This window comes from Eleutherodactylus coqui, chromosome 1, assembly GCF_035609145.1.
Source record: "Eleutherodactylus coqui strain aEleCoq1 chromosome 1, aEleCoq1.hap1, whole genome shotgun sequence".
Classification (NCBI taxonomy): domain Eukaryota; kingdom Metazoa; phylum Chordata; class Amphibia; order Anura; family Eleutherodactylidae; genus Eleutherodactylus; species Eleutherodactylus coqui.
The window spans coordinates 54526985-54540805 of NC_089837.1; the positions used below are offsets into that span (position 1 = coordinate 54526985).

At 42.0% G+C, this 13821-nt stretch overlaps 1 protein-coding gene across 2 annotated transcripts in view; it reads right to left on the reverse strand.

Annotated features, from left to right (window-relative positions):
* The window catches only part of SUPT3H (SPT3 homolog, SAGA and STAGA complex component), a 474485-nt gene that overhangs the window by 92914 nt on the left and 367750 nt on the right, over nt 1-13821 (reverse strand). For both annotated transcript variants that reach the window (XM_066596252.1, XM_066596261.1), the window contains 3 exons: nt 9627-9739; nt 8791-8898; nt 8534-8713 (listed from right to left, as the gene is read on the reverse strand). In XM_066596252.1, the coding sequence (XP_066452349.1) occupies nt 8534-8713; nt 8791-8898; nt 9627-9739 (401 nt within the window). The remainder of the gene's footprint in view (nt 1-8533; nt 8714-8790; nt 8899-9626; nt 9740-13821) is intronic.

Consider the following 13821-nt stretch of genomic DNA (forward strand, 5'->3'; position numbering starts at 1 on the left):
TTACAAGATCAGCAGCACGTAGGCCAAAGGATTATTGTGGTGGCGGAGAGGGAGGAGAAGATTATGGATACACTCAACATCCAGGCTATACAAGATCAAGCTCTGCAGATTTCCGAGCTGTTTATGCATCTAGACCAGTGTTTCTGAACTCCAGTCCTCAGAGACCACCAACAGGTCATGTTTTCAGGATGTCCTCAGTATTGCACAGGTGATATAATTATTGTCGGTGCCTCAGACATTGCCACAGCTGTTCGAACTATAGGATATCCTGAAAACATGACCTGTTGGTGGTCCCTGAGGACTGGAGTTGAGAAACACTGATCTAGACCTGGACCTGGAAAACCACCATAGGCGGAAAAATCTTTGTATAAGACGTCTCAGCTAGGATCTCGTAGCGGTGCCATGTAAGATCCAGAAACTAAACTATAAAGTACTGACTCAGTGGTATAGAACACCTGAGAAACTTCATAAAACATACAACCCCCTCTATGTTGAAGACTCTGGAGATACAGGCAATATGTTGCATATTTGGTGGGCATGCCTTCCAGTGGCCGCTGCATGATATATTCATATTTGTAGAACATCTCTATTTCTGACCCTGGAGGCAGCTCTATTATCCATATTCACTGGTACCATCTCACATACCTAAGGGCTACTCATACCATCAGTTACCTATATTTTTTGCGTATATGATGGAAAAGCTTCAGCATATACAGTAAGTCAAATGTATCGTTAGGACTCCATTCATGTGACAAATGCTAAAAGAGTGCCCTTTTGACATCTGTCGTACAGGTATACTACCTCTTTTCATAGTAGTCCGGCTACCCGTTTGTATTTTTTTTTTATTAGCGTGGCACAGTGGAAAGGCCTTAAAAGGTACAATTTGGGCACATGCAACAAAACTGCAACTTTCTGGCATACAAATAATAAATAAGCCCCAGTGTGTGTGTTTATAGGTAAAACTGAAATTTAGAAGGCAGCCTAGACTATTATGAAAAAGGATAGTACGCTGGCAACCCTTTTTGTTATATAGAATAGTGTATTAGACTGAACTTTTCTGTTCAGAGGCACCCCACAATTAAAAGAAGGTATACTGCACAGTCTACCTTTTGGTTTAACCCCTTAACAACGGCCCCATCGGGAAACTACGTCCTCAGAAAGTGGGCTTTAATCCTAGAGGACGTAGTTTTATGCATCCTCTTTGGATTGATGCCTACTGGCCTGAGGACGTGACAGCTCCATGCTGTCGGTGCCCGCAGGTAGCCGACAGCATGGAGCTGTCATCCCAGGATGCGGGCAGTCACCCCCCGGTATTGCGATCGGCGCTATCCAATGGATAGCGCTGATTGCAAAAAAGTAAACAAAACTGTGTAAAAAAGTAGTAATTCAGCTGCTCTGATGGATCAGATCCATCACGGCAGCTGAAAATACTCACACGGCTTGTCGGCGGTGTCCCCCGGAGATCTGGTCCTCCCGGACCCGCCGGCGGCCTTCTGCGCATGCGCGCCAGGCGATGACGTCACGCGCACACGCAGAAGCCCGGGTGTCCCCGGCAAATTTAAAATCTCCTGGCTCCCGGCTCCGGAAGGTAGCCGGTCCCCGGGCCCGCGATCGCCGCTATCCATCGGATAGCGGCGATCACGAAAAAGTTGAAAAAGTTAAAGAAAAGTGAAGTTTCACCTCCCCTCATGGATCGGATCCATGAGGGGAAGTGAAAATACTCACCCCCGGTCCTCTGCGATGTCCCGATGTCCCGGGACCCGAAATCCCCGTCTGCGCGTGCACAGAGGGGCTCGAGCCCCGGGAAATGTCACTGGGGACATGATCACTGTCATCCAATGAATGACAGTGATCATGTAAAGTAAAAAAAAAAGTAAAAATAAAAAAGGGGTAAAAAGTAAAAAAAAAAAAAGTTTAAAAAGTTAAAAAAAAAAAGTTTAAAAAGTTTACAAAAAAACAAGCTTGCATTTCATCTCCCCCCACGGATCATATCCATGAGGGAGGATGAAATGACGTACCTAAGGCCCACGGATTTATCCACGGACCTTACCCCAGCTTCTTCGCACGCGCCCATCGCCAATATGGCATGCGCAAAAGCCGTGGTAATTTAAAATCTCCCTGCTCCTGGCTACAAAATTTAGCCGAGAGCCTGGAGATTGCACGGGGGCCGCGGTGAGCGGTTCCTCGTCACGTGTTCGTCGTTATCCAATGGATAATGGTGATCACGTAAAAGTTAAAAAAAGGTGAAGGTTCATCTCCCCTCACCGATGTGATCGGTGAGAGGAGATGAAACTTTTTACCGGAGTCCTCCGTATTTGCACCCTGACGCAATCTTCTTCCGTGAACTTTCCCGTATTCTGCGCATGCGACCGCCGGCAAAACACTGGACACATGCGCAGGAGTCGGGGAGCACACGAAAATTAAAATCTCCTTACTCCCAGGCGACCAATGGTCTCCAAGAGCCTGGAGCAGTGACGGGTGGCCTCGTTGAGCAGTCCCCGGTCACGTGATAAAAAGGTAGCGATCTACCTTTGGCCGGTCTCACATGACCGGATAGGAATTACGGATTCCACATGCGTCTGATCCGCGGTAATACGCAGATCAATCGCATTGGATTACACAATTCCGCTCACATTAGTGGGCCGGAATAACGTAATCCACTCGCAGAAAAGAGAACGCAGCAGGTTTTATTTTACCGCGGATGTCGGCAACATAGAGCCCATTGTGCTCCATGGTCGTGGATATACCCGCTGCCCATACACAACTACCTTGTATACGGGCTGCGGGTACCCGTGTCATCGCTAAGCGACGGTGCGGGAAATACAAACAAACAAAAAAGTGTACTGCGAATGACCACCTGTGTGAGTAGGCAGTTATGCGCAGTACATTACGTGGCCGTACGCAGGGACACAGCCGGCTCACAGCTGGGATCCGCTGCGGGCCTCCGCAAGCAGATTCCGCCTACGGCTGCGTGAGCCCGGCGTTATTCAGACCGCTACCTGTAATACGCAATTTACAAGAAGCCCCGGGAACGCTCGCCTTCCTGCAGTTCCAGGAGCAGCTTGTTGAGCGCCTTCTGAGTGAGACCGCCGCACCTCATCAAGCTTACAGAGACTCATGGAGCGCCACTTTTTACACCCCATCCCCGCCGCTGAGGTCAAGAAATACCCCCAAAAAGCATGAGAGGAGGGTGGTTACATGGTTTTATTGCCCCATGTACCCATCCCAACCAGCCTCCGTAATTACCCCTGTCTTTGGGAATACTACACAGTTCACATTATTACTTTTATCTAAGATTTGGGGAACGCCGAAAAGGGCGCGTAGTGGGGGCGGGGGGGTGATATTTTTAGGGAGTCAATTTTTAATTCCGTACAAATGAGCAATGGGGCCTGGAATTTATTCAGTTGTGCCCTGCAATCCAACGGGTGTTCCCTCCATTACAGGCCTTGCCATGTTTCCTGTAAGTAGATTAGGGCCACAATGGGTATGTTTTTGAACACGGGACAAACGGGGGTATGCATTTTGGGGTGAACGTCTTCATTCCTATGTACACTCTACAAAAAAAACTGTTTTTAAATTGACAAAATTGCCCAAAAAAAAATGAAAATCGGAATTTTTTCCTTCTGCTTTGCTTAAATTTATTCAAATACTGTGGGTCAAAATACGCAATACACCCCTAGATGAATTCGTTAAGGGGTCTAGTTTTTAAAATGGGGTCACTTGTGGGGCTTCTCTTTAGTTTTGGCCACTCAAGAGCTCTACAAAAGTGCTATGGGGCCTAAAACGCCTTCAAGCAAAATTTATGTTCTGAAAGACACTGACTACTCCTTTCATTTTGGGTCCCGTTGTGCATCCAGACATAAGATTAGGGCCACAATGGGTATGTTTCTGAACACGGGAAAACTGGGGTATCCATTTTGGGGTGTAAATCCTCATTTTCATGGGTTCTATAGGAAAAAAAAATGTCTTTAAAATGACATATTTGCAAAAATATGAAATTTTATTTTTTCTCCCCTAAATTGAACTAATTCCTGAAAAAAAACTGGTGGGGTCAAAATACTCATGACACCCCTCAGTGAATACATTAAGGGGTGTAGTTTTTACAATGGGGTCATTTGGGGGGGTATCTATTATTCTGACACTTATGAGCCTTTGCAAACTTGGCTTGGTGCAGGAAAACAAAGTGCTCCTCAAAATGCTGAAAAGTAATGTTAAATTTGTACGTCCTCTAAATGGTTAAAGGGGTTCTCCCGCGCCGAAACGGGTTTTGTTTTTTTTTCAACCCCCCCGTTCGGCGCGAGACAACCCCGATGCAGGGGTTAAAAAAGAACACCGGACAGCGCTTACCTGAATCCCCGCGCTCCGGTGACTTCTTACTTACATGCTGAAGATGGCCGCCGGCATCTTCTCCCTCGGTGGACCGCAGGGCTTCTGTGTGGTCCATTGCCGATTCCAGCCTCCTGATTGGCTGGAATCGGCACGTGACGGGGCGGAGCTACACGGAGCCCCATTGAGAAGAGGAGAAGACCCGGATTGCGCAAGCGCGTCTAATTTGGCCATTAGACGGCGAAAATTAGACGGCAACCATGGAGACGAGGACGCCAGCAACGGAACAGGTAAGTGAATAACTTTTGATAACTTCTGTATGGCTCATAATTAATGCACAATGTACATTACAAAGTGCATTAATATGGCCATACAGAAGTGTATAGACCCACTTGCTGCCGCGGGACAACCCCTTTAAGAAAAAAAAACACAAAAGTTTTTCAAGTGTGCATTCAGAATAAAGTAAACAGATGGAAATATATATCTTATCAAAAATTTGTACAGTATGTTTGGACATATTTGAGATATTACGGTTGAAAATGTGAAAAAATGACAATTTTTTCAAAATTTTTCCAATTTTGGCGCTTTTAATAAATATACACAAATTATATCGGTCTCTTTTTACCACCAAAATGAAGTACAACATGTGGCGAAAAAACAATGTCAGAATCACTTGGATATGTAAAGCCTTTACGGAGTTATGCTATGTTGAACGACGCATGTCAGATTTCCAAAATTTGGCTCCGTCACTAAGGCGCAAACAGGCTTCGTCACTAAGGGGTTAAACAGAAGAGCCTAGGGGCAATGTGCAGCATGCTAAGCTATACCTCTACATTGACATATGCTGAAGTCTTCCATTGAAGGTATACAAATATTTTGGGGACATCCTCCCATAGATAGAAAATGCAAACATTATGCAAACAGAACCTTAACCCCTTCCCTCCATATGACGTAAGGGTACGTCCTGGAGGCTGGGTACTTCTTGCAACTGGACGTACCCTTACGTCATAGGGATAGCGCAAGATCATAAGAGATCTTGCGCTATCCGGCAGTGGGAGTCGGCTGTCACTGATAGCTGGCCGCCCGCTGCAACAGCAGGGGTGCATCAGAGATTCACCCCCTGCTGTTAACCCCCTTCCCTTCCACGATCTATGTAGATCGCAACATGGGAAGAGTTCACAGAGGGAGCCTCTGTTATGTTATCAGGCTCTCACGATATAATCGCAGAGAGTCCGGCTGGTTGCCATGGTAACAGGACACCACCTACAGGCGTCCTGTATTACCATTGCCTGTGATCGCTGTGATAAGCGATTAGGCATTGCAGGAGAGAAGTCCTGCAATGCCTTATCATAGCCATCATAAGTGGTATGATGTAAGTCCCCCACAGAGACACAAATGGTGTAAAAAAAAAGATAATAAAAATGTACAAAAAATAAAAATGTAAAAAAAAAAATTTAAAAAAAACCTTTTTTGGGTTTTTTTCTTATATTAGCATCCCATATATTTGGTATCGTTGTGTCTGTAACGACACATACAATAAGTTGTACACGCTTTTTATCTTGCACAGCAAAAAGCGTAGAAAAAAAATTATAAAAAACTAAGGCAAAATGCTAATTTTTAGCATTTTGCCTCCCACAAAACGCAATAAAAGTGATCAAAAAAGCCGTACGTACCCCAAAATGGTACCAATTAAAGCTACAGCTTGTTTAGCAAAAAATAAGCCCTCACAGAGCTCCATCCATGGAAAAATAAAAAAGTTATAGGCGTTTGAATACAGCAATTTAGAAAAGAACAAAAGATTTCCCAAAAAAAGGGTCTTTATTGCAGAAAAGTGGAAAAACCTAAAAAAAATATAAGAATTTTGGTATCGTTGTAACCGTACCGACCCGCAAACGGCCGTGTTGACGGAAAAATAAAAAAGTTATGGGTTTTAAAAAATGGAGATGAAAATCTGCCAAAAATCGTTGCGTCTTTAACCCCAAAATAGGCGATGTCATTAAGGGGTTAAACAGGACTTCTTTTCAGAAAGAACAGTTTTTATACAAAATGGGGCAATATCCAAGAAGTGAAGTAGACTCCACCTACTCTTCAGAGAATTGTACTTCTAACTGAAATATAAAACAAATACCAAAATGATGTTAATACCAAAATACTGCCATGCAATGCCAAATAATGCTTTCATGCGATAGGCACACAGAACTGCTATCCCGTACCCAAATAACACCATACAATGGCTGAATACCACCTCGTACAGTATCCAGATGATGGACGATGGAGAGCCCACGTAGGATCAATATAGATTCCCCAAACAATACTGCCATGTAATGCCCAAATAAAACTGCAAAGTAAGTCGAGCTCACATGAGTGTGTAGTACATCGCTGTGTGTATAACTCAGAGTTTTACTGCTGGCCGGCCTATCGCCTCAATTTTTGACTGTGCGTGAAAGCATATGTCACGCATGCCATCATGCTCAGTCCGCCACGTTTCTTTAATTTTTTTAAATTTCCCGCTCCGTCACTTAGCAAAGTTGTGTATAAACACCGCACATACGCAATGAACAATACGCGGTCAAATAGAACATGCTGCGTTATTTTTGTATGAACATATGCCAGTGTGACTGGATCAATGCTGCGATTTCTTCCCGCGCGTGCGACCTGCACGCCGGGAAAAAAAAAAAAAAATCACATCCGCATGCTAAAAAGTTGCTATGCAGATGCCCATGTATCCCTATGAGTGGCTTGATTTCCGCATCTTCGCAAATCAAATCCACCCGTGTGAGCCAGGCAATGCAAAATAATACAGTACTCTCACAAAATACTACTATTCTCAAACACTATATATTGCCTAAGTAACTCCGTACAGTATACAAATAATGCTATAGGACTCTCATAAGATGGCCATGTGTTTCCTAAATGAATACTGCTAATCAATGGCCAAAATACACGCCCATTCATTTTATAAGTAATACTGCCATAATACAGTCAAGTGATGAATGGTAATTTCATAGTTCCGTACACTTGCTCTTTTTCGCTCCGGGATTCTAAGAAAGAAAAACTTACCCAAAATAGCTGGCAGGAAAGTAATGTATATAGATGCCAGTAAGTCACAGCCATTATCTTTCCACAAGAGGAAGAGTAGGCAGCAGCAGGAACATTTGGTTCACCATCATCAAGATTAATCATCAGGTTGTGGTAATGACCGGAGCACATCTGTGCCCTGACCAATGCCAGGTTCACAATCTTGGTGGGTGACTTTCAGGGTTTTAGTCAACAGATGGGATCTTGTGTAATTCATAGACGAATTTTATCACCGGAGATATAGATATATATATATATATACACACACACACACATATATTTTTTTACACTATTTTCTATACTGTTTTATCTTTCATACTAACGGAATTATTACTCTCTATGGTATATTTGTCTGCCCTTGAGCCATTTAGTAAAGCAATATCTTATAAATGGATATTTAATTAAATGAAAACACTGAGTAAAAAAATTCACATGTTAAAGGGGCCATTTAATAGAGATTTTAAAATGTTAAGTCTAAAGCCCCATTAAACGCAACGATTATTGCTCAAAATTTGTTCAAACGATGGCTTTTGAGCGATAATCGCTGTGTGTAAATGCTTTGATCTTTCACTCTTCAGCTGAATGATGATTTTTAGGTGAGCATAAAATCCATAATTCAGCTGGAGAGAGATAACAAGGAGCGCATGTTGTGTTCTTCACGGGAGTAGCTGACTACATTGTAATAAACTGACAGCCTGCAGCAGGCCATGGAAAGTCCAGACCACATACTGGGATTTGCATACAGCTGCTGGAGGCTCATTTACATGCAAATAAAGCTAACAAAGTGCTAGTAGGCTTTAGTGCCCATTAGTACTTTATGCAAAATGATCGCTAGAGCTTTGAAAGATTGTCAAATGAGTCTTAAGTTAGGCGGATATGTAATCTGTGGAAGATGTGGTGTAGAGCCCCTTTGTTCTCTTTGCCAGACACATATTAAGGTATAACAGTCTCTACTAGATCAGAACATTGCAGTTACATTTTTGCCACTGTTACTTGGTATTTACCGTAGGTGGCTTCTTTAAAAAAACATTAAACAATAGATTTTTTTGTTATTTTTTTACCCATGATACTGAAATAAATCCCAGTAATGTTTTATTCTTAGATCATGGGATGCATTTGTCTTTCTTACCTTCTTCCTTTTTCTCTGTTTTGTCTTAACAGAATCAGGTGTTTGCGAACCATTACCAAGTGACCCAGGCTGGTTCTTTCCCATATGTTGGCCACCAGTTGAGGGAGGATTCGGTGTGGCAGGAGGAGTGTTCTCTGGGGTGTCTGGATTACTCTTCAATGGCTGATTCTGAAAGAGTGTCTTTTGCAGGAGAGATTTTAGGTTACAACTTAAGTACAAAAGAGCAGGCAAGTCGGTACATATGGTATGTGGCTCACCTCTGAAAGATTATGACTTTGTATGTACGTAGCGGACATGGCGTGTGAGAATGGGTCACTGGTCTTGGGAGACATGTCTTGCTTTACAAGTAGAGCCAAATCCACTAACTAGAATCAAAGATGTTAAATGTATATTAGTTGACCGATCAATGAAAACCATTACCTATTATTTACTACTAGTTAACAATCTACTCATAATTACTTCATCACTTAACTTCATCTATAGCCAAACTAATCAGAACATCAAGATGATCTACATTACCTGCGGACACCTGAGAACATGAACCTTATAAAATGTTTCTTATACCTAAAATTCTGAATGTGAATTAAAGGGCAAAAGGTTGATGATGACATTTTTTTAAAGGGGGATAGTGAATAATTAGTTAATGTCTGACCCCCACCAATCCCGAGAAAGGGTGTCCGGTTGGTTCCCAAATTAAGAGAGTGAAGGTCAGGCAGACACATTGCCGCTGCAATCATTTTGAGGAGAGCGCTGGAGATTGCCAAGCACAGCAGTCTCCAGTGCTTCCATTGAAATGAATCAACCTGTGGAGAGAAGATAACTTGTTGCAACTGGAATACCCCTTTAAAATATCCCATCAAATCAGTCTACATGCAGATGTACCAAAATGTAACGTGACACTTAATGCACTTAGATAACTTTCTGTGCCTCTGTTTATTTGCCCTTTCAATAGCTTCTGCTGTACTAAGATAACAATAGCTTTTCAATGTCAATCATTTAAGATAACTTGTTCCAAAATGTATTGCAATCAAGTTAAACTTTGCTACATTTGTAGCATATATTTAAAAAGTACTAAAACCAGGAATGAAGTTACCTGAGCCACAGTTTCATAGGCCAGGTAGGCGAGGATTTCCATGGCCACAGCATTTGGCTTAATCTCCATGCTGCTGCAGTCCAGCCAGTCTCGGAACTTCGAGGCCTTTTTAGCTGTTGGTTACGTAATAATAATAACTTAGCATCCAAGTTATTTTTCTGTTATCACCCACATTACATTAGATTTTATTACTAAGAGCTAATTATATATACAGGTTCGCTATCCTCTACCGTAAATCCAAGTGTATTAGAAATCATCAAGAATTTGCATTCCTATAAAAGTGATTAAGAAAGTGTCCAAGTGGTTGTAATACTGACATAAATAAAACTAATTGAGATATGCAAAAGTCTGAATTATTTTTCTAGTCACTATAAGGTTAAATACATTAAAATGACCTAAAAGATTCACCGGTCTTAAAAGTCACCTTATAGAATTAAAGGAGGTGGCAGCGCGTGGTGTAAATGCACAAAACAGTATAAAACAACATTTACAGCCTCACACAACAGGTGTGAAGTAGACCATTCATCTTAATTGGGTGCTAACATCAGTGGTTAGTCTGGGTCACTTCATGTCGGGCCCAATAAACCAGCAGCCATAGCTCAATGCGGCCCGCCATACAGAAACAATATCTGGTGTGTAATGACTGATGTGCAACAACTTCAATGATACAATGTCGATAATAGAATTGACTGTCATATACATATAAATGTGAGATACACGCACACAATATATACATTAAAAAGGTAGCGCCACGTTGATAGAATCCACTGCCTATACACTTACATATAGGAACATAGTATCACGTGCGCAACAAAAGAATAAAATAAAAATATTACAAATAAACTTAGGTGCATGTGTAATTAATACAACAAAAGGTAACATTTTTTGTAATAGTATGTAATATAAATGTATTATAACAATACAAATTCATAAAATGATAACATTACTCTTTGTTTTTAATTCCTGTTATTTTAGATATTAATGTCAATCAGTGATTCCCCAACCCCAAACAGCTACTGTATTAAACAGGTCAATGATACTAAATGTTAACACGGTTTTTGTCTTAGTGCGGATTTGTGAAGGAAAGATTTAGTGGTTCTGATTTCTCACAGCTTGAAAAGGAGTCAACAATCAGGCAGCAAAGAAAGCAAAAAGGATGCTGGGCTACACAGCGAGAGGTATAACCAGTAGAAAGAGGGAAATTGTGATGCGGCTGTATAGAGCTCTGGTGAGACCACATCTGGAATACTGTGCTCTGTTCTGGGGACCTCACCTACAGAAAGGCATTGATCAAAGAGAGTCCAAAGACAAGCTATCAAAATGAACAAAACTCATCAGGAACTTAGTCGATATAGCCTGGAGGAAATAAGGGAGAGGAGTGGTGGGTGGTGGGGGTGGTATAAAGATATTGCTAAAGTGTCACCCAACTCTCCATATCAACTTGCCGTTCAGGCTATGGGAGAGTTGGGTGGAACAACTTAGTATTCTTAATCCCCTCTCCTTCCTTCCCCTCACATCTCTGATATACATTCTTCCTCAGGAAGCCTTTGATCAGGATAGCAATAAAGTTAGCTAGTGACAGGGGGATGCTAATTGCCCCCTGCCGTTGAGAATAGACACCATGGATATTTTTCATAGACATACTGGCAGCAAAATTCACATCAGAAAGAAATCTCTTAATAAGGATTATTGCTCATGCAAAGGCCCTAGCCAGATATGAATTATATTTTCATAGCCGGAGGGCCAGCCGATTAAAACGCATCTACACACATTGAGGTGCGGGCCCCAGAACACCCCCAAATGGCGTATCCGCATACCTGGGTATAATTTTCGGGTCATGCTGGTTATCGCTGCATAGATAAAATCATGACCAGAAATATGCCAGGCAGATATTCCTGATCGGAGAATCTACGGCAGAGATATGACCAAAATGGGGAATTATGGTTTTTCCACAAGTACAATGCATACACCCCTCCCTTCTGTGAATGACATCATAGAGGGCAGGGGGATGGGGTGTTCTGGGAAATCCCTTTAAGAACCAGGGGTTCAGGAAGACTGGTTGTCAGACATCGGAGATACGCTTCGGCGTAAGGCTTTCCCATTTGCTTCAGTGACTCTACACAAATTAGAACGATGGCGAACATCTCAAATTTGGGATCTTTTTTTATTTTCTCCTTGCTTTATTTTAAATTACCATCCATTGTGTATGCCTGTATACCTTTTCTGTATATTCTTGTATACTTATAAGTATTTAGCACCGCTAGTTTTTTTAGAATAAATCTGAAATTTATTAGTCAAGTCTTGTCCGTTTTAAAACGAAGTTTTAAAGCGAACCATTACTTCGAAGATTGTGTTCGTAATTCAGAAGTCTGGGTTACAGCTTACTGGTGACACACAAGCTGGTGGTGGCAGCGGTAGCGTGTGGGTATTGTAGAGTGCTGGAGGCATTAGACCAGGTCAGGTGGTGATTTGAGCTTTCGTTTCGCATGCATGCAGAAGGCCGGGAAAGCTGGGTACAAATCAGCCTGTATTCTAACTACAAGCTTGCAATCCTGCTAGAGTTATCGATGGAGGCCCTGCCGTGACAACTGGTAGTGGCGAGTGCACTCAAAGTAGTCGATCTGTGACAAATCAATAACAGAGGTGGCATTGGTCAGGGTCCTCCCTCTCTTCCCTTGACAAGGGGAACATAATGGAAACCTTTATATATGTTACAGGAGGGAAAAAGGGAAAGGAGGAACATGATGGAAACCTTTATATATGTTTCAGGGGAAGAGAAGGGTGAGGGAGGAATATGATGGAAACCCTTATATATGTTACAGGAGAAAAGAAGGGAGAGGGGAGACACGATGGAAACCTTTATATATGTTACAGAAGGAGAGAGAGGACATGATGGAAACCTTTATATATGTTACAGGAGGAGAGAAGGGAGAGGGGAGACATGATGGAAACCTTTATATATGTTATAGGAGGAGGGAAGGGAGAGGAGAGACATGATGGAAACCTTTATATATGTTACAGGAGGAGAGAAGGGAGAGGGGAGACATGATGGAAACCTTTATATATGTTATAGGAGGAGGGAAGGGAGAGGAGGACATGATGGAAACCTTTATATATGTTACAAGTGGAGAGAAGGGAGAGGAGGACATGATGGAAACCTTTATATATGTTACAGGAGGAGGGGAGAGGAGGACATGATGTAAACTTTTATATATGTTACGGGAGGAAGAAGGGAGACATGATGGAAACCTTTATATATGTTACATGAGGAATAAGGGAGAGGGAGACATGATGGACACCATTATATATGTTACAGGAGAAAGAAGGGAGAGGGAGACATGATGGAAACCTTTATATATGTTACAGAAGGAAAGAAGGAAGAGGAGGACATATTTTATATACAGTATATTATAGGAGGAAAGAATTGAAAGGGGGACATGATAGCAACCTTTGTATATGTTACAGGAAAAAAGAAGAGAAAATGGACATGATGGAAATTTTAACATATCTTATAGGTTAAACAAGGTTGAGGAAGGAAGAAACTAAACATAAGAACAAGGGGGCATAATCTGACATTAGTTGGGGACAATAGCAAAAAAAATGATAGAAAACATAATTTTATTAAAAGAGTTGCTTAAAGCAAACTTCCAGCAGATGTGGTTGGAAAATCAGCAGTAAGTGAATCTTATAAACCTGGGATAAATATAATGTAAGTGAAATGGAAATAACATAACAGCATACTAGAAGGACCAGGATGTCTTTTCCTGCCATCTATATTCTATGTTTGTGATGTGATCATCTATCGTACATGGATTTTAAACCCAATATACAAATTACATACTATGAATAAAAAAATAATATCTATTATTATAGAAGTACATGGGGTTCTGGTGGAGGTTTCAGACATTAGTTTGTTTTGTTATATAGATCGCGGCATGGGAAGGGTTCAGAGAGAGCGCGCTCCCTCTGTGAAGTTGCTGGGCTCTCGCGATATAATCGCAGAGAGCCCGGCCTGTTGCCTTGGCAACAGGATGTCAGATACTGGTGTCCTGTGTTGCCAGTACCTGGGATCGCTGTATAAGCGATAAGGCATGGCAGGACAGAAGTCCTGCCATGTCTTGTCACAGCGATCGTCAGTGCTGTGCATTAAGTCCCTCAGAGAGACATAGATGGTGTAAAATAAAGCTAATAAAAA